A 21,317-nucleotide genomic window follows, 5' to 3' on the forward strand; every position below is an offset into this window, starting at 1 on the left:
TGAGACCTGCTGCAAACCAATGTATTTTTTTTCCTTGTGAACAGTCAGAAGTAATTGTCTGTTTCCATTTGAACTCTAGCTGCCAGAAAACTCAGAATCAAATTTATGATTCCACTAGAGCAACTGTTTAGGATCATGGTCTGCCTCTCTGAGGTCTATACCTCCTAAACTGGTTTTCCCTTTCATGTATATATCTTTAGGCTTTATCTTTCATATATATAGACACACAATTTTGTTTTATGTCTTTCTTGTAAGTTGCCTAAAATCCTCTGACAGTTTGAGGAGAAAGGAGAAATGGAGGGAAGGGATGAAAGGTGGGCAGTCTTCGTATCTATAAATGAGGAGGCTGGAGCCCAGGGTGATGGAGAGGCCAGCAGTACCCAAGACTCTGTCCACTGCCTGTGCTAAGCCTCTCTGGACAGCACTACAAACGGTACTTAGCAAATGTGTTTTAATGGCAATTTGTCCTTTTTAAAAACAGCTCACATGAGAGGGTAAATCCAGAGTTTACAGGATTCTGGCCCCAGCCCTGGTCTTCCTGTGAAACCATCACTCCTAAGAACATTTCTAGGTTCATGTGGCAGTTCTGCTCTCGGCCACCAGAGGGAAGCGCAGGACAAGTAGAGCTGCGGCTTTCCCCGGGCAGCTAAGGCCATTGGTCCTGATGATGGCAAGCTGCTATTAGCCTGTTTCTTCCCACCCACAGGTCACTAGTTGCCCTTGACTAAATCAAAACATTCAGTTCAAGGCCCTTTATTAAAACAAGCCGGAATGCTAAAGACAATGGCTTCTTTGGGTGTGCAGCATCCAGCACTGGGCCACACCACTTACTAAGCTGTGTGAGTCCTTGGGAAAACACTCAGTCCATTTGAACACCTGTAAAATGGGCTTCATGCTACTTACCTCACATGGTCATCCTGAGGATGAAATGGGGCCGTGTACAGGGAAAGCCCTGGCCAATACAGGCACTCAGTTATACGGCATTTGTTACTGCGCATTCCACAAGTCACCAAGCACTGGTAGTGGCCCTGTGCTGCCCCCTGGTGGCACCAGAGAAACTGTGCTGCTCAGAGAGGTGTGTGGTCCAACAGCAGCTGAGCCCACCTCCTTTTCCCTCACGGGCTATGGAATGCCAGAGGGCCCCTCACAGATATTCAGAGGACGCTGCTCCAGGAAAGAGGGTGCTGGGGCCCCCTTATCTCTGCCTGTGACACATAGCCAGCCAGCCCCCTCCGCCTCCTTCCCACTTGAGATTCCAAAGCTGCCCATGGAGAGGGAGGCTGGGCCTGGGTCCAGTCCCCTCACCCCCACTTGTACCCCGGCCCCCAAAGGTCTCAGCTCCACAGCCTCTGAGCCTGAGGGCCAGGCCTACTGTCACGTGGTCCTCCATGAGGAAAAACCGTCCATGGGGGTCCCTGTCCCCCCTGCCCCCTTCCACCCCCATGTCCCAGGATCACGCAAGCCCGTCTGTCTGTCCCGCCCAGGCAGGCCCTCTGCTCACCACGCACAGCTTCAGGCTCCTCGAGGCCACGTGGAGAGACTGCCCTGGGCAGGGCCTCCCTCAGGGAGCTGTGCTGGGCGAGGGGCTTCAGGAGGGGTAAGGGTCGGGGTCCCTGTCGCCGGGGTCTTTCGTCCCAGGGCTCTGCACTGGAGGCCTCACTGCCACCACGGTCTACCTCTTCGTCCGAGCTGGGAGGAGGAAGGAAAGAGCAGGTGAGCAAGGAAGCCTGCCATCCCGGCCGCACTGTGCCCTGCCCGTCGCTGCCCTCCAGCAGGCAAAGGGGTTCTAGGGCAAGGGCCACGGGTTAGTTACCTCTATGCCTGGCACCCAGTCTCTGGCTTTGTTATGGGCTGACCCATGCCCCGCCCCCCAAATTCACATGAAGTCCTAACGCCTAGTACCTCAGAATGTGACTGCTTTGAGAAACAGGGTCTTTAAAGAGGTAATTAGATTAAAACGAGGTCATTAGGGTGGGCGCTAATCCAATCTGACTGGTGTCCTTACAATTTTCCTTACAAGGAAATTTAGACACAGGCATACGTACGAGGAAAATGCCACATAAACGAGAAGACCACCATCTACAAGCTGAGGAGAGGGGCCTGGAACAGAATCTTCCCTCATGGTCCTCAGAAGGAACCAACCCTGCTGACACCTTGATCTTGAACTTCTAGAACCGTGAGAAAATAAATCTCTGCTGTTTAAGCCACCCGTCTGTGGTCCTTCACGGCAGCCCTGGCACGCGAATGCAGGCAAGTTCAGATCAGAGCATGTGAAAGAGGCCCAGAGATGTACAATGAAGTATTCATGTGAAGGCTGGTCCTCTCATCCTCACCGTCCCCGAGCAGGACTCCTGAGCTCTCTGGGGTAGAATGAGCTCATCATTAGGACTTGGGCCTAAAACGTCAGGCATTTAAATACTGCTTGCTTCCCTTGGGAATAGATGAGGGAATGGAAAAGACTACAGAAAAGAATGTGTGGGGGGATATTTAACCTGGGTCTGAAATAGCCATCAGGAATTCAGGTGGTGTGGGAGTGGAAGCGGGGTGTCCTAGGTAGTGGGGACAGCTCAGCACAGTCCTGGGGTGGGGAAGCACAGAACCTATTGGCTAGTGACATTTTCATGAATATGTATATTTCTCTCTCTCTCTCTTCCTCTCTATGTCCAGCATGCTTCTTTGTGTGAGGGCACTGCCCCTTGTCCATCTGTGAGCTTTGGTGGGCCATCTGTCCATCAGCCTGCCCAAGCCTGCCACTCACAACAGCACCCCGGGCCAGTTCATCGATTAGCCCTAATGTAATGTTAGTACCAGTTGGAGCCCAACCTTGAAATCTTGATATGTGGACATGAATCTATGGATGTAGGCTGAGGCCCCCAGCAGCCAAGAGTTCCACATACGGGCCTCTCCGTGGATGGCTATAGATCCAACATATTTGCCTTTGTTACTTAAGCTTCTTTGGGTTGTTCTACACCCTTGACATGTTAATTCTTCGATCCTGACAACTCCCTACGGATTATCCCATCTTACAGATGGGGAAATGGAGGCACAGAGAGGTCACACTGCAAGTGAGTGGGGGTAAGACCAGTTCCCGAATGCTGTCCCCTTGCCCAACCCATCCTGCCCCCGTCCTGCAGCAGCAGGAACGTACCTGCTGTCGTCACTGGTGACCAGGACACGCACAGCCAGCACGTCCTGCCCAACCACTTCCTCCCCGGGGCTGATCCTCACTGACGTCCACTCAGAGGGCAGGGGGGAGGCGACTCCGCCAGCCACATCCCCGTGCTCGAGCTCCGGGACACTCTTGGGCTTCTTGGGGGAGGTTGGTTCATCTGTTGAGAGGAGAAGAGGGTCTAGAGAGATGGTGGGAATGGACCGCCCCACAGGGCGCCTGCCCTTCCTCCAGAGGCTTGGGTGGACACTCTAAGATGGACCTCATCCACCGTGCCATCACTGGATCCCCACCACTTAGCCCACCGGACACCCCAGCATTTAGAGCACATGTCTTGGGTGCAGGGCACGAACGTACACGCTGTCTGACTTAAGAGTATAGGAGGGTCTGTAATGTCCATAGGTCCCACCCCAGGTCCACCAGCCTCTGCATTGCTGTTATCAGAATCACAATGTCCAATGTGTCACTAAACCCAGTGGTAACTTCTCATTTCTCATCTTACTTGACACACCAGAAGCCTCTGACCCCGCTGATCACTCCTTCCTTCTAGAAACAGCCCTTCTCTCAGCTTCCAGGACAGCACAACCTAGCTCCCTCCTCCCCACTGGCTACCTCCTTCTCCCTTTGTTTCTTTCACTGGTTGCCCCCGCCCCACCCCGTGACCTCTGAGCACTGGAAGGTCCCAGGACTGTCTTTGAACCTCTTCTCTTCTCATCTCCACTCATGTCCTTGATGATCTCATCTGGTTTCAGCCTTAAATAACCCTAGACAACAATGACTCACACATCTCTCTCTCCAGCCTGGACATTCCCCTGAATCTAGACGCGTATACGCCACCGCTTACTTGGCATCTCCGGGTGGATGTCCAGTAGACACATCACGCTCATGCCCATGGAATTCTCCATCTCTGCCTCTCCCCAAGCCTGCCTCCCGCATGGCCCTCCCATCTTGGTAAATGGCAACTTGGGCCTTCAGGTTGCTCCAGGCAACACTTCAGTGTTATCCTTGACTCCTTTAGTTCTTTCACTCTTCACTCAAGCTATCAGCAAATCCAGTTGGCTCTACCTTGAAAATACGTCAGGAATCCAGGCACCTGTCACCACCTCTTCTGCTGCCACCCTGGCCCCAGCCACCATCACCTCTTGTCTGGGTTACAGAAACGGCCTCTACTGGTCTCCCTGCTTTCCCTCTGGTCATGCCCCACCCCTCAGTCTATTCTCAACACAGCTGCCGAGTGCCTGTTAACATGTAAGTCAGATCACGCCACCCCCTGTCACAATCCTCCAGGGCCCCTGTGACCTCAACTCCCAGTGCTGTCCCCGGCTCTCTGCTCTGACCACGTGACCGCTGTGCTGTCCCTCCGCACGCAGCACGCCCCCCATCTCAGCCCCGGCTCAGAGGCTCTTGCCTCTTTCTTGGAGACACTGCCCCCAGAGGGCAGGGCTCGCTCACCCGCCTCCTTCAAACCTTTGTTGCCTTCTCAAGGAGGTGACCCTGACCGTCCTCCTGAAACTGCAACCCACACCCTCAGCGCTTTCCTTTCCTCTTTATTTTTATTCATAGCACATCGCACCTTCTAATAAACTATACACTTTTCCCATTTATTTTGTTTGTTATTTCTCTCCCATGCCTAGAATAAAAGCAGTGATTTTCGCCTTTCATTTCTTGCTAGAATGGTGCCTGGTGAAGAGTAGATGCTCAATAATAAATACCTGTTAAATGAATCAATGAATCAATGAATGAATAAATGAGCAAGACAGGCAGCCCAAGTCCCAGATCCCTCTTGGCCACTAACTGGCTCCACGACCCCCTCTCTGGTCACGGCGGGGTAGGAGTCCTTTCTCCTCTCTAAGGCTGACATTGCACTTGAACTTGGCTCCTCCTACACCGCCCCTACACCGCCCCCCCCCCGCCCCCCTGCCCCGATTAAGGACCATTATCTCCTCTTCCCTGTGTCATTAATTCTTTGTCTACTGGATCTTTTCCATCAGTATTAACATATGCTGAAACCTCTCCGGTTTTAAGAAGGCCATTTTTAATCCCAGTTCCCCCCTCCCCCCACTCCCCAGCCAACTCTTCTTCCCCCTTCCCAGCCAATCTTCTGGGAAGACTTTGCTGCACTTTCTCCACTTCCTCACCTCCCAGCACTCACTCCTCAATCCCCTATGATCCTGCCTATGCCTCCACTACCCGAACTGCCCCCAGCAAAGTCCCTAGTGCCCTCCTTGTTGTTGCTAAATCCAATTCACAAGGCTTTGGGGTCCTCCTGCAGCTCTTGCCCTCTGAGCCCTCCCTGCTCCCAGGGCGCTTACTCTCCCTGCCTAGCTGACCGTTCCATCTCAGCCATCCCGACTTCTAGCCAACGCTTAAGTCCCGGGTTCTTCATGCTTCTACCTGGGCCCTCTCATTTTTTTCACCACACACACTCTTTCTGGGAGATGTTATCTACTCTTTACTTATCATCTGCAAAGGTAACTCGAGAAATTTTGATTTTTATGTGCAATGCCTCACATTTTAAAATACTATACACACAGGTCCAACGCGACCCGTCTACAGCCAGATGCAGCCAGCGGTTTGCCAGTTTGCAAGCCCTGGTACAGTGCATGCTTGCTGCGAGGACACGTATGCACCCTTTTGCACTGGGGCGGCTGTGGACAGAGGAGCAGCATCTGGGGAGCAGGTATCATAACTGGATGCTTGACCGTGTCGTTATAATAATGGCAGCAGCTTACTTTTATTGAGTACTTTTATCAAGGATTGTTTAAGTGTTTAACATGTAATAAATCTATTAAATTCCACACAAGCTTCTGAGAAAAGTAGTATTATCCCCATTTTGCTGCTGAGAAAACAGGTGAACAGAGAGGTTAAGACACCAGCACTCGGTCGGACATTTCGTCAAAGGACGGGGACCAGTCTGTACGTCTGTGAGCACAACCAAGCCACAAATGGACAGCAGTGCACGTGGCCATGATTCTGGGAGTTTGGACTGGAAGACGTCCCCAGTTCTTCACTTCCTCCCCATAATAGAGTTGTGGTTTGTCCTATGACCTTGCGGTCCTTCCCACTGGAGTAGATGGGGTGAGCTTCCCTGCTCAGTTGACATGAGGCTTGGCCGTGAGACTTGCTTTGACCAGTGGAAATCAGTGGGTGTGACATGAGCAGCGGCTTTCAATGGCCTTGCTGTCTGGCTAGTCCACTCACACTCCTGCTTGTTGGCCATGAGAAGAGCTCGTCCCAGATGGCTGCTGCCCCTTCAGCAGCCTAGGTGCCTGACTGTGGGCACATGGAACAGATCTGGAGCCCACCTATGGTCTAGCCGATCCCATGAGAGCCCAGGTCACCCTTACACCTGCAGCCTGAAGCAGAGCCACTCAGCCAACCCACAGACCCATGAGCAAGAAAAATGATGTTACAAGCTACTAAGATTTGGGAGGCTTGTTATACAGAATTGCTGTAGCAGAGACCTGGCTCTATACCTGGTTTATATCTGAGTATAGGTGTATGTGCCTGTGAGCTCTGTGCACAGATACGTATAGGGTCAACAGAAGCTACTGTGCCCTCCTCTGATCCAGGCTTGTGCTGGGGATTTGGAGATAAATCAGCCATGGGTCTCCTTCTGCCTTCAAGGGTCTCTTTCTGCCCCAGAGGGGCAAGGTCTGTTCACAAATATCTGCATTAGAAGGTAGATCACAAAGAGTGAGGCCAGGACGAGGTGGGAGGGGAGGGAGATCTGACTTCCATGCAATGAAGACTTTGGGTAGAAGGCACCGTTTTAATGGGGCTTGAGGATGCGTACGATTTGAACAGGGAAGGGAGGTGGCAGACCCCTGGGAGCAAGAGCAAAGTGGGAAAGCACTGCCAACTGCATGGGAACAGAAAATAAGTCCATGCGACTGTACAGACAGGGGAAAACCAGTGGGAAACTGGTCAAACCAGTGGGAAATGATTGCTTTGACATCAAACCAGGAAGGGCCTTGAATGGAGCCCCATTTCTCCTGGTGAACTTGTTCCTGTTTTCTCCCCAAGTCCGGAGGCCCTTCCACTCTCCCCCAGAACCCAGGGAGACAACAAAACATGTTCTCCTATATACAGTTTTTAAGCCCATTTTACAGATGAGGAAACCGAAGCTCAGAGGTGTTATCTCACTTGTCCGGGGTCACACAGCTCCTAACTGCCAGAGCCACTTTTGCCTCTGGGCTTGGAAAAGCTCCCTCTGCTGTCTTGCCCACAGTTCTCTTGGAAGAAAACAGTTTAACAAGAGCAATGGAACTAAGTTTACCAGTCAGGAAAATAGAACCCAAGCCAGGGAGTTCAACAGAGTAAAGTTAATACAGGAAGCTAATAACGATGGTATTGGATGAGTTGAAAAGCCAAATGGGGAACGTGAGGCAACCCAGAGATGAGTAATGGCAGGAAGCCACTGGCTAGGGGGACACCGGAAGGAGCTGGTGCTATGAGTCCAGAGGCCAGGGCCATGCAGTAGGAGGCGGGTACCACAAAAAAGACACAGCACTGCCCAGGATGCAGAGGGACAGGAGGAATACCCTGGCTTCTCCCTCGATTCCACCCTGCACTCTCCCACTTGTGCGTCCTAATGGTCAAACTTAGTAGGAAACCAGTTCGCAAGAGAGCTTGGGAAATGTCTTTTGCAAGGGTTACACCTCTCTAATACAGAGCGGAGCAGGGGAAGGGCAGGGAGTGTATCTGAGAGCAAACAGGCAGATGTCCAGGGTACTAAGCATAGTGCAGTCTCCTTGCCCTCTTTCAAGGTGGATGAGTGAGGGGACACTGACAAGCCCTCAGCAGGATGGAGGAGGGGCCTGGGAAGGGGTCTGTGTCAGGTGTTCCCTCCACCTAATTGCTCTAGGAGGGACATATGTCTATCCAGTACCAAGGTCCTTTGCAGTGCATGTCCCTTTAAAAGATAAAAGCACACGTGCCTGAAGACAGCACAGTTGCCATCCCGGGGCTTCTGAGAGTGTACTACTGGGAATGCCAGTTTCTAGGGGGTCTTCAGGCGATGAGTAAATTGATAGGTAGCCCTGGGCTCCAGGCCCGCCTGCCATACTGGGGCATGGCTGTCCTGCCCGGCTGCACTTACCAGGAGTCCCCACTGTATGCCTTTGGCTTTCACGCTAAGTGAGCTGGGGAGCTGCTGGAGTTTGGAGCAGAGGAGAGATCAGACTTAAGTTCTCACAAGATTCCTCTAGCTGTTGTGTTGAAAATAGGTTGAATGGAGTAAGGAGAACTCTCTAGAAGGAGAGCTTAGAGGAGGTTACCGGAATAACAGAGGAAGAGGTGACAGTGGCTGGGGCCAGGCGGTAGCATGGAGGTGGTGGGATGTGGACAGACTCTGGCTGTACTTAGAATTCACAGATGGACTGGACATGGGGCCAAGAAAAGAAGAGCCAAGAATGACTCCAGCCAAGGCTCTGAGCTGAGCAACAAGAATGGAACTGCCGTGTCCAGAGACTGCAAAGGCCGAGGGCAGTGTCTGTCTCAGGGGAAGACCAGGAGTTGGGGGTGGACGTGTAAGTTGGAGCCTCTCAGTAGACAGCTAAGTGGAGATGGTGAGCAGGTAGCCCGAGCCAGAGCTCGAGGAGGCTCCCTGTGCTGAGACTCAGGCACTCACTACAGCAAAACTGAAGTGCTGCTAGCAGGTGGCAGGAGAGAAGGGGCTCAAGCTGAGGCCAGCGTGTCTAAAGGGAGATAACCAGTCACCTTCAAGAGAGCTGGGGGACCAGAAAACTAGAAAACAATAGATGTTGCCACTCCATGTGAATCGAGACCTGTTTAGTCCCCAACCAGAAGATGTCCTGTCAGACTCTGAGCCCCGGCTGACCCAGAATGCCTCCCTCAGGGCACTCGCTGCTGCACGAAACCAGGAAGGTACTCCCCAGAACTCACCAAGAGCTCTTGCTGGGCACACTCAGCTCACTGACTCTGCCTTCCCCAAACCCTCTGCCAGAGGCACGGTTAGCCCCGTTCACAGAAGGGACTCGCCCGGTGCCTCTGAGTCAATACGATGTCCTGGGGCCAAAGCCGGTCTTCCGCCAAGTCCAGGGCCTTCCCCTGTGCCAAGGGTCTCCTGAGAACAGCATCTGATTCCTGGCCTGGGCTCCTCAACAGCTGAAGATGCTGCTCTAGGTCACCTCTAGCATCAGTGAACTTTAATGTCAGTGCCAACTCAAGGTTGCCACCAGGAGGTGAAAAGCTAATGAGGGACCGCACAGAAAGCCTTTGGCCCCATGGAAACAGTGGCCTTGGGGCAGTGAAAGTGGCAGTCACTTCTTTTACTTATTTAAGGGATGAAAGAAAAAGCTCTGAAAGTGAATGAGTTCTCAGAAATAGAGGAGAACGGCTCACCCCCACCCGCTTTGCTTGACCCCCTTACTCTACTCAATATTCAGGTTGCAGGGATTTTCTTTCTTTGGCTGGATTATTTCTTTAGGATCAGTTCCTGGGGTGTGATTACTGGGTCAAGAGGTCAGAATCCCTTTAATGGGTCATAATACTCGTTGCCATATTGCTTTCCAGAAAAGATGGTCCCCATTTAACTTTACACTTAATACTAGTGATTAAGTTCATATTTTTTCTTACAATCTGCTTCACTATTCCTTTACTTATTCAGTGGGTGCAGCATAATTAATTTACATTCCTTTGAAAGCCAAGTTAGAACATTTTTGGAAATGCTTGTTGTTTAAGTGTTTTCTTTTAAAATTTGCTTGAGTGTGAACAGTCCATGCATAACCTTTGCCCATTTATTATGGGGTCTTTAATCAACAAATATCATGTGCAAGGCCCCTGAGACCATCGCTTTGCAGGAACCTTCTAAATGCCACAGCAATGAACATCTTTGTCATCACATCGAATTCAGATTTTTCCCCAGTCTGACTGCCTGTTGAATATTTTCATTTTTATTTTTATATGTTAAGTTTTAAAAATGTTTGTAAGTCAGATGTGGGGTATGTTTTTCCTCTGTAATTTTTTTCCATTAGAGGTTTTAAAGTTTAGAAAGTTACCACTCCATTATTTCACCAGTACTTAATTCTATTTAATACCTAATTCTATTATTTACATTTTTTATTTTAATTCTTCCATCCAGTGATTTTGGATAAAGAATATTCTACCAAACTCTTATGTAGAATGTAACATGCAAAACAAAAACTGCCCCTAAACAAACAAAAAACTCACTTCAAAGAGGTACGGGAAAGCCCACTTCAGCAAAGTTAATTAGGCTTCTTCACTGGAGGACTCCTCAGACTTCAATACGCTAATGAATCTTGTGGATCGCCAAGATTTGGGAGGACTGGCATGATAAGTATAAAACACTTCTCAGACTCTGTGACCATGGAACCCTTTTTTCACAAAGCACCTCTTGAAGCTAGTGTTCCATTGTCACACTTTGGAAAGTGTTGTTTTAACCCAACTTCAGATCAAAAATCAAAACCAAACTATAAGCTCCATGAGAATGAGGATTTTTGCCTGTTTCACTCCCTGCTATATTCCCAACATACAGTAGATGCTCAGTACATATTAGGTGAGTAAACAAATGTGCACATGAACAAGTAAACAAATAAGTGCATGCACAACTAAACAAAACACATCAAGTCTAGTACAACACCGAGATACGTGCAGGCTAAGATGCAGGGAGGGGCAGGAATTCTGTGTGGTTCACTGCCGCATCTCTAGGACCTAGAATATGCCTAGGGCATGTTAGGTATTCAACAAACACTTGACTAGATGAATGGATAAAGGAATGAGTCACTTGTCTAACCCAGCTCCTGACTTCAGTCCCTAACACCCTTCCTTTTAGGGAAGGGAAAGAGTATCTCACCTGGGTAGGAGTACAGACACTTGGTCATGACCACAGACAGCTCTGGAGGCAGTTCCAGGCACCAGCAACTGTGCTCAGAGGCCCAGGGCCTCAGAAGTGCCCCTTTAGAGATACAGCGGCCCTCATGAAGTTCACAGATGAGTTTTCATGCCAGCATCAGAAGCCCAGCCACATCCAGCATGGCAAAGGGACGTATCCCACCCTAGGGAGGTTGAGGACCAGATTTCTTTGACACTGTCCAGACTAGTTGAGTGAAAACTTCAAATCCTTCCCTTAAAGACAAGTGGAATTGGGCCAGAGCCTGCCATGGTGCTGTCCTCAGACTGGCCCTGTGGGCAGAGCCTTGCAGCCTAAGACACTGAGTGACCTGAGTCTTTGGGGGCAAGGCAGGTCTCTTAGCATCACAAATGGCTCTGCATCTGGAGGAGCACACCTGCCACATTCACTGCCATCCTGAAACCAATGTCCAGTCCTTCCTCCTTACCTTTCACCCATCACTCAGCTAGACCAGCACAAAACTTTCAAGACCAACCTCTATCACATGGGAACCTAAGTCACAGCAAGGTTCCCAAGTAAAGCGCTCCTGCGGGTCCACTGCTTGGATGTGTGTGGGAAACGGCTGCAAGCAGCTGTCAATACAGCCTGTTCCTGACAGCCGAGGTGACTCTGACCTTCAGCCAGTCATGCCCAGCACCTACAGCGGGAGAGCACGATGAGTTTTCAAGGAACAGTCCCCAAAGCCTGGCCCCGGAGCATGGGTGATATTTTCCAAATATTACCCCTGGGTAATATTTCCTCTCAGAGTACCCAGCACAGCCCCAGAAAGTCCCATGTCACCACAAGTGAAGCCCCCCCCCCACTCCGTTTAGGGAAGGCTGACCCCTTCAACCAACCCCTGTGTTTGAGGTTTGAGCAGCTTCCGTGGCAAAGAAGAGAGGAAACAATGAGCTTTATAAAGAACCATATTTATTTTCATTTACAGCATCAAATACCATAAATAAAGCTAAACATTGTCCGCCGTGTGCAAAATACAGGGTTCCATGTGGCACTGTAATGACTACCAAAGGTCACAAACATGCGTGGTGATGATGTGGGGAGGCTAGCTAGGGAGGAGGCTGGAGGGAGGAGGGCACTCTTTGGTTGACATTCTAAAAAGGGGGGAGACTCTGCAAGAGAAGATAAGACAAGAAGGGTGACTTGGTCCTGGCTAGGATCTGCACCAACGAGGGAGCCATGCAGCATGCGGGGCTGTGCAGACAGGCGAGGGTCAGCATGGCTCTGGGCCGCATGCAGGACGCACACCACCTGCGGCCCGAGACTGCGAGGCCTGGCCTTCAGCAGCCCCACTGTACTTGGCGTGGTGTTTCTCTTTAAAAGCACTCTGAGTGTCCTGCTGCTCCAGCTAAAGGCAGGTGGGGGCATTGAAATGCGCTGCTCCAGACCTGGGGCCCAACTGAGTTATCTCTCAAAGGCTTCCCTGGTCTGTGACAATGACTGCTCTAGTTGAAGCTTCTGTATCATCCAGGGCTTTACGAGCCCAGAGCGATCAGAAGAGCCACAGCAAAGCCCTTGGAGGTAAAGTATGGGCTGCAGTGGAGAAAGGATTTGCTAGGAAAATTGTGATTGTGTGTTCAAGATACAGAGTCTGTCTGGGTCAAGCTTGTGATGAAGCCTGGGAGTATTTTTTTTTTTAAATCCTTCTGAAAAGAGTCACCTATGGTTTTCATTGATAACCTTTATACTAGAACCAACTGAAGAAGATGCTGGTATGCATGTGCTTTTTCAGAGGCTGAGAGGTGAAAGTTCTTTTCAAAGGTGAAGCGCCCTCTCTATGGTACTGTCTCACATTCGGCGTTAACCCTCCCAGGAAGGTGAGGGGCTTTGTACGTGCAACCAGAAAAGCATGCACGCAGGCCGCAGGGCGCAGGGGGAGGCGGGGCAGGCACTTGGGGTGGACCAGGCAGCTGGCTCAGAGGGATGGAATCAGAAACGGCTTTCGCTTTTGAGCTGAACACCACCCCATGCTGTTCACCAACCATGCCACTGAATGAGCGCATTAGTATGCAAGACACTCGCAGTTAGCTCAACCAAGGCCACGGCGGGGGCATGGGGTACGGAAAGCGGGTCAGGGGTTAGTACCACTCTCTGAAAATTGGCAAGAAAACCAGTCACCTCAGAGCAGAATTGTGTCAGCCAAGAAGTGGGTGTAGCACCGGAAGGCTGAAATGAACTGACGGCCACAGTGTAAGGTCGGAAAGAGAGAGACAGAAAAGAGAATTTAGTTGCGGGGCACAAGGCAACACGAGAAGGCACGGGAATTGAAAACGAGGCAACCATTAAAAAAAGAGAAACTTCCCCAAACAAGTTACGGTTTGCTTAGGACGGATGAACCTTTCTGGCAGTGAGCAGCCACTTATCTGCAAGAGTGAATCCGTGCAATTGGCTGACACTCCTCTGTCCTCCACAGCCCTCCACATCCTCTCTGCCCCGATTTTACTCTCGAGCCCCACGTTCATTCTTGAATATGTTGTGGAGGCTTAGAGACATCCGCCCCGCCTCCAGGACCCACCTTTGTGTTTTGGTGCTGCCCCACCAGGAAGGTTCAAAGTCTCAGAACATACAAACAACTCAGGCTTCTGACAGGCACGCCCTGTCTCGCCAGAGTAATTCAAACCAGTCTCCTTATGGCCAAAAGTGACATTCTCAGAGATCCTAACTGGCTTCACGGAGCATCCCACAAAGCATCTCGCCCTGCCCTGAGCTGACGGGAATAACAATGACAGCTGTGCATGTGTTTATGTCGTGACTTTCAGAATCAAACATAAAATGAATCAAGGGCTCCTCCCACCACGCGGAACATTAAAATACCAGCAGAAATTTGGAAAAACACAATGCAAGTCATAGGACGAGAACAGTTCCAACAAGGACAGAGGCGCCAGTTCCCACGAACTTGGCCGCAGCCATGTCCCTGATTTGCCCAAGGACTTAGGGAAGTGTTTATAGAAATGCCTCCCCACTTCTTCCCACCCTAGAGAACTTGGCATCTCAAAGGCCTCAAGAGCTCTGGCTCCTAACCTACCGGGCTCCATCCTTATTTAACCTAGAGGATCTTTCTAGTGTAACACGCGGAGAGCCGTCTCTGGCCCAGCCACTCTAGATACACTGAACACACTGCAGAAGGCCTTTCTCTATCAGCCATCTCCACTGTTCAGCCAGACTCAGCAGCCGTGTATGTCCAGGCAAGTGGAGTCGGGAGAGCTGAGGCCTCTTCCAGATGCCCAGAGAGAAGAATGCAGGTGGGCCCAAGGCCTGTTTTGCCCTTAATAGGGTGTGTTTCTTTTGCATGAGTCAGTAATAGCGTCCACTCTCAGCCTCCCCTGACAGTCAAGACACAGGGGAGCTTCCCCCTGGAGGTCAGACGCATTCCTTTGCTAGGACAGCGTGAAAATAAATGGTTTCTGACTGTTTGACCAAATATGCATGGCAGCCGGGCGGCTAAGAAGCCGGGACGTCTGCAAGCCATGCTCACGGGGCAGGCCGCACTTCCCAGAAATAATACCCTGAGGTGCTATCAAATGCCCTCGGTCCCAAAGGACGTTATGCGAAAGGGCAACTTCTTCCCTCAGCCTCATGGCTGTGGACCCTGAGTGGCCTCGGCTTGGACTGCAGCCTGGGCTGGGGACCTCCTAAGGAGGGCTTAAAATGCCACCAGCGGACATAACTCCTCTTCAACACTGCAACAGTTTGATGGCGTTCCACGTGGTCAGGGGCCAGTGGGCTTTCGCTGCCGCGCTCATTAGTGGGAAGGGAAACGTCTATTTGTAGCAATCTGCCTGAGACCCTGTGGTTCTACATCATTTGGCTGTGATGCGGTTCTGAGCGAGGAACCTTTACGCTACTCTTTTACATCCAAACAAGTGAGCGAAACAGTCCTCTGCCCTCTGGGAGGACAGATAACAGGCGACTACACACTGCCACGTGCTTCTGTAGGTTTAATTCTCTTCTGCCCTTTCTATTTTTTTCTCCTAAAGTATTATGCTTTCATGTTGCAAACAACTGTCCGTTGTTGAAAAGTGGTATCCAGGCACATAAATCAAAAGGCACTGGTTCTGGTTTACAGAGAAGCCCAAATCATTCATGTTGCAGGCAGCAGCGATTACAACTGACCACAACGTGGGAAGGGTTTGTAATACCAGTTACAAACGTCAAACCCGTGTCTAGAAAAACTGACACTCATAGAAAAAGATGCTTTCTCTTGGCTTATTAAAAGTTAAAAATTGAAATGTAAACCTAGAAATATGGCTCGCTTTGGTATAAAAGTACAAAGGTATAAAAACATATCCTTCATGTCGTGCTGGCCTGGGCACCGGGAGCAGATGTTCACCGCGACCAGGCCAGGTGCAGGTGGCCGACGGGAAACTCTTTGGCTTTGAACTAACTGGTTAAAGGGCGTGGGGCTCCCTGGCCAGCGCCTGGGCTGGCTGCACATGCTGCCATCTACACGGGAAATGTTAAGGCACTTTGGGGCTGGGCATCAGTGCAGCTTGGCCGGGAAGCATCTGAGCAGCCAGTCGCGGATGCCCTCGAGGGACTCCTCGGTCTCCCGGTACATGGAAGCCAGGACCTCGGAGAACACCCAGAGCAGGGGCAGCCCGAGGCTCAGGAGCTCGTACGTGTAGCAGTAGTTGTAAGCATTGTCCCTGATATGCAGACTGGCAGCACGCAGCAGTCCCTGAATCCAGTTAAGCAGCCTCCGGGGAAGGTGAAGCAGGCCCCACGGCAGCCTGAGGGGCCAGCTTAGCACCTTCCTAAGGAAGGAATTGGGGGTACCTGGGGGGCTGCCTTCCGGCGTGCCGATGGCGGCGGCAGCGCAAGAACTTTCCGCAGGAGGGTCTCGCCTAGAGGCTTCTTGCTCTTTCCACATCCCCTCCTCCTGAGAAAGACATCAAGGTGAGGGCATTTAGTCCATGACGCTTAGAGACGACGCCTCCAATGAAGCAGAGGAAGAGAGCCAGTAAATAGAGAACGTGGCAGACCCTGCAATTTGCAACCAGCCCCCCTCCCCCAAATCTCCGCCCCCATGCACTGCTGAAGGGCAGGCTGAACATGGGCATGACTTTCCTGGGGGGTGGCAAACTGATCACAGGGGTCAGTTTTGTTTGGAGCCTTCAAAACATACCCGCCCTTTGACTCAGCAATCTCATTTCTCATGACTGATCCTAAGTAAACTATTTGAAATATGGAGAAAGATGTGGGTACAAAGACATTCACCGTAAAAATATTTATAAGGTAAAAATAGTAAACAACATAAATGTCCAACAATATAGGACGCAAATAAATTATCAACCATCTTTTACAGGCATCAAAAATTAGGCTCCAAAAGCATTTTTAATGTCATGGGAAACTGTTCTTAATATAGTGTTAGTGAGAAAAGACGACTATGAAACTGTAGACATGGGATTCCCACTGGGTTAGAACATGCAGTTGACCCTTGAACAATGCAGGTTTGAACTGCATGGGTCCACCTAAATGCAGAGTTTTTTCAATAGTAAATACTACAGTTCCACCCGATCCACGGTTGGTTGAATCTACGGACGTGGAGGAACCGCCGATACGGTGGGCTGACTATCAGTTATATGCGGATTTTCGACCCTGTGGAGAGTCAGAGCTCCTGACCTCCACACTGTTCAAGGATCAACTGTACTCATATAGAAAAAAGTCTGCAAGGAAATGTTCCAAAATGTTAATTATGATTTTCTCAGGATAGAGTGGGGATGGGTGATTTCACTTTCCTTCTTTATACACTTTTGTTTATTATATTTACCCGTTTTTCTATGTTGAGCCTATATTACTTGTATAATTAGAAAAAAGCTGAAGTTGTGGGTCTTGCTGGAGGTGGGTGATTAATCAAGCCATAGAGAAGGTACGAGGGGGCCCTATCATAAGCCATCCACAAATTCAGTGGGCCAGTCACTTTGCTGACATCCAAGAGCCTGGGGAAAGGACTTGGAAACCACAGAGGGTTGGCTCTATACCAGGCATCCCTGCTAACAGTGCCCCTGTGGTCATGGGGGCCCCAGGCACCGGGGGCTACATGGCTTTGCATGGCTAAGCATATAGCCCCATCCGTGGCACATGGGAAAGCTCTTCTGGGCTTCTCGTGAGAAGCAGCAGTCATTCCCCCGGGACAGGTCATAGCCCAGAGGCAAGCTGAACAGACTAAGGCAGAGGGACCCTCCATGCCAGGGAGCAGAGCCCTCTTCACCTGAGTTTCAATCCCTCAAAGCCAGAAACATTGGCTGAACTTGCAGGAACCCTTGAACACCTTCTCCTATCAGGGGCCTTCCCTGTTTCACCACCACTTTCAAGACAAAACGTACTTCTCTTTGTTGCTTCAACTCTGCCCGTCTCTTCCGTTGCTGACTGTTGGTTTTACAGTGAATGAAATGAGGCTTGCAGAAAAACTTGCCTGTAAAGAGACACACACACACACACACACACACACACACACACACACACACACACACACACACACACACAGAGAGAGAGAGAGAGAGAGAGGTTTTTCTCCTGTAAACCAGAACCACACAGCAGGACATGAGCCAAGTGCCTGCCACCATCTAGGTCAGAAAACGCTGCTACTGAAAACAAGGCCAGGAAGGCGCAAACTTGGGAAATGGTTTCCATCACCTGCCTTAAGGAAATGGCTCAGACGGGGGGGGCAGGCTGCAGCAACAGGCGGGGCTCCCGGGATGGGGCTGAAACCCTCAGATAATCCCCCAGGCCAAGTCCCTTCCCAAGGCAAGTTGCCAGGCTGCAAAATGGACCGCCCAGAATAGCAGCTCTGTTTCTAGTTCCTCTTGCTTCTGGGACCCCTGGGGGTGGGAAAGGAGCAGAACAGGCTGTGGCAGTGTTGGAGAGGAAAACTCAGTGAGGCACACACTGGGCCACTGGCCACTGCCCGGGACTACCGGGTGCCTTCCAGAAAAGCCTTCTCTGCTCACTGTTACAATAGTGACAATAGTGATGGGAATAATGATAACAGCAGAAAAATCTTGTGTAGGACTCAATATACCAGACACTATCATCCCGGGAATTAACCCAGCAACCCTCATAATGACCTTATGAGCTAAGTAGTATCATCCTCATTTTATAAGTAAGAAAACGGAGGGACCAAGAGGTTACGTAACAGGCCCAAGGTTATATGGCTAGAAGTGGCATAGTCTGGATTTGAACCCAGGCAGTTAGTTTGAGGGTATGGAATCACAAGCGCTGTCATTATATGACCGTGCAAACATCAAGTGCTGGAAATTAGAAAATAATCACTCATTCCAATGAGTGCAATTCTTTCACTGATGACGCCGGCAGGCCACTTCTCAGAGGGCATGTTGCGGTTACGGCCATTTTTACAATGCGTACTTTATACATAATAACACGAATATGCCATCATTTACTGAACCCCTATTACATGTCAGGTGTGGTGTCGAGCATGTGACATAGGTTATCAGGTTTGATTCTCTCAGCCACACAGGGGCAATTGAAGGTGGTGAGACTGAGTAAGAAAACATTCATAAGGCACTCGTCGCCTGGTAGGTGCCCCCCACGCTGATGCACCCCTGGTGCTGACAGCTCCCCTTCCCTCAGGACCCCTGCTCACCACAGGCGGCCTCTCTCTTTAGCAGGGGATCCCTGCTCCCTGAAGAGCTTTCCTGATGACACCAAAACTCCCTGGGAAGTGCTGCCTGTCCCAGAGCCTCCAAAGGGACTGAAGCCCAGGCCAGAGATGAGTGCTGCCCTGGCCCCTGGGGGTTTACCTTCGTCACTGTCGAAGGCATAGGCGGCCAGGCGCAAGGTGGTGGCACAGACGCTGCAGCGGAAACACTCCCGGTGAAAGAAGTGGCCCTCCGCGCTCAGCCGCTCCATCACGTACACGCGCTTCTTGCAGAAATAACAGGTGTCGCTGCCACCCAGGTTCAGGGGAAACGCCTTCCGTATGGACTCCTGGGAGACACAGGGCATCGGGAGAGAAGAGCAGTGTGTTAGGGCGTACACCGCACCTTCAGCTGTGAGGCTGGCCTTGTAGAGATGCCGGCCTGCATCGTGGGGCCTCACAGGCTAGGTGCTGCTTTTGTCACTGCAGGCGCTGACTGCGGGCACTTCAGCAGAGAATGAAGGTGGGAAGGTACACAGACCCCAGCCCTGCAAGGGCAGCTGTTAACTGTACTCCCAGGCAGGCTGGCCATTCTGGTTTCAGGGTGAGAGTGACATCTCCTGGTCTGATGGAGCGGGCGTCCCTCACAAACATGCTGCCCAGCGATGCTGTCTCCAGGAATCTGACCCAGGGGTTACGTACTGCCTGCATCTAGAGTGAGGTCCCTGAAAGAATGTTTTACACATCCTTGTCTCCCTGCAGTGACCTAGGTCAGGCAGGGAAAGCTCATGGTAATAAAACTGTTCAAGAGAACTGCAGAGAAGGGGCAGTCCTTTTCTGTGTGTTGAAGTTGGCTGCCAGTCAACTTCCTAAATGCAAGAGGGGAGAGGAGAGGGCAAGGGCAAGGGCCAGGGCAGAAGGGGCACACCTGGGTGATTCCAGGGGAGTGTACCAAAAGGAAACCAAAATGAGCGGAGTCACTGGAGAAGGGGAGAATTCAGAGGAAAAGGGTGTTTTCTCCATTACTTAATTCTCAATCCAATCCAGATTGGATGCTAAACATTGGCAGTAAGTGTTGTCCACCTCTGCAGACGGCCCCTCCTGGACTTTGCACTGAGTTCTCTAGAGCCCCAGCCAGCAGGGAAGATGCTCTGCTTTGTGAAATGAGCCACAAGGGGGCTGAGTGAGGTTTGTCTAAAAGGAAGAACAGCCTCCCGCTAACCTCTGCTCTGATCCAGCCCGGTCTCAGCCCCTCTCGTCCCATGAGAAGAGGGGCCAGGCAATCCTCTCTGCGTCCCATGCACCCTCCCTGGGAGGCCAGAGCCAGTGTCTGTGGGTGAAGGCTGTGGGGTGTACATCCTTACCAGGTCTGGAGAGATGGCCTGAGTCTTAGGTCTGTGATCATTCATGTACAGATTGACCAGAACTTCAGCTGCAGCCCCTATTCCGCTGGACACTTTCCCTACTGTCAGCTATCCAAGAGCAGAGATAGAGTAGACAGAGACAAAGGTAGAGGCCAGTTAGCACCGAGAAGGAAGACACGAACAAGCTGGAGGTGGGAGAGGGCTCCACACCCACATGCAAACGGCACCCAACGTCCCAGGAGAGGCCTAACCAGCCCAGAGTAGGCAGTGGGCACTCTGCAGATGGAGAAAAGAGAGATGGAGGCCTGCAGGGTACATGGTCTTCAGGAGTTTGAGTTGCTTGGTTCACAGGTAGGGGGAATAAATACCAGAGGAAGGGATCTGTCCAAGCCCACTTAGAAAGAAATGCAAGAAGAGCCAGGACTCTGCTAAGGTCTCTTGAGCCCAAGCCCGGGAGGCCTTCACAGTAAGAAAACAAGCCAGCTGCATTGCGGCCGCCCTCCCCAAGACCCCTCCTCTCTGGAGGGCCGGGAGCTACTGTTTAGTGAGAACTGCCCCAGACCCCCCACTCCCAGACCTGGAGGGTTAGGACCCTGCTCCACCACTAACCAGTTCTGAGATGGGGCGCCAAGTCCTCAACTTCTGAGCCCAGCATCCTCATTTAGTGAAATGGGGATAAACGGTGCCTGCCTCACGGAGCTGTGGCAGGAACTGAGTGAGAGAGCGTGTGTGTGAGTGCCTGGCACTTGGCAGGGCTGGACCAAGATGAACTTGACTCCACCCTCCCTTCTCCCTCTGAATTCATCCTGCCTTGCAGCTCCCGTGTCCCATAGGGAGCTATGGCTACGTCTAACCTGAGTCCTGTCAGGTCAGCATGCAGACCACCTTGCCGACAAAAACACGACCGAAATGGGAGTGAATGCTGGTCCCTACTGGGCAGGTACAGGGAGAAGGATGGGGAGCTCCAGGCGGCAGTGCCCAGGGCCCCAGAGATGGTGCTGGGCAAGTCAGCTCCACGCTGGCTCTGGGGATCACAGCCTGACAGGTTGTGGGTGTCTGTGCTCCCAAGGACATGATGGTCCATGCCTACCCATGAATGCGTGGAACCCCACCGGCGTGTCATGGAGCTGCGGAAGGGGTGGGAGCTGACAGCCCAAGCAGACATAGCACAATCACACATACACCCCTGGGCAAACCCCGACTTGCTCCCTCTTTCCATACCAGCTCTGAAAGGCCAGCCTGGTAATACTGCAGTCTCCCCTGCAGGGGGACAAAAATGCACAATATGAGATTATA

At 51.3% G+C, this 21,317-nt stretch overlaps 1 protein-coding gene across 2 annotated transcripts in view; it reads right to left on the reverse strand.

The window, feature by feature from the left end:
* The window catches only part of MICAL2 (microtubule associated monooxygenase, calponin and LIM domain containing 2), a 223,985-nt gene that overhangs the window by 67,563 nt on the left and 135,105 nt on the right, over positions 1–21,317 (reverse strand). Inside the window, exons 22-27 of one of the 2 annotated variants that reach the window (XM_079930564.1) lie at positions 20,022–20,129; positions 18,821–19,007; positions 17,387–17,475; positions 15,837–15,939; positions 3,149–3,329; positions 1,502–1,689 (exon numbers count right to left, since the gene is read on the reverse strand). In XM_079930564.1, coding sequence (XP_079786690.1) covers positions 1,502–1,689; positions 3,149–3,329; positions 15,837–15,939; positions 17,387–17,475; positions 18,821–19,007; positions 20,022–20,129 — 856 coding nt within the window. Of the gene's footprint in view, positions 1–1,501; positions 1,690–3,148; positions 3,330–14,833; positions 15,940–17,386; positions 17,476–18,820; positions 19,008–20,021; positions 20,130–21,317 lie in introns of those variants that run through there. The other variant, XM_079930563.1, reaches the window with a different exon arrangement.

This window comes from Stenella coeruleoalba, assembly GCF_951394435.1.
Source record: "Stenella coeruleoalba genome assembly, chromosome: 8".
Lineage (NCBI taxonomy): Eukaryota > Metazoa > Chordata > Mammalia > Artiodactyla > Delphinidae > Stenella > Stenella coeruleoalba.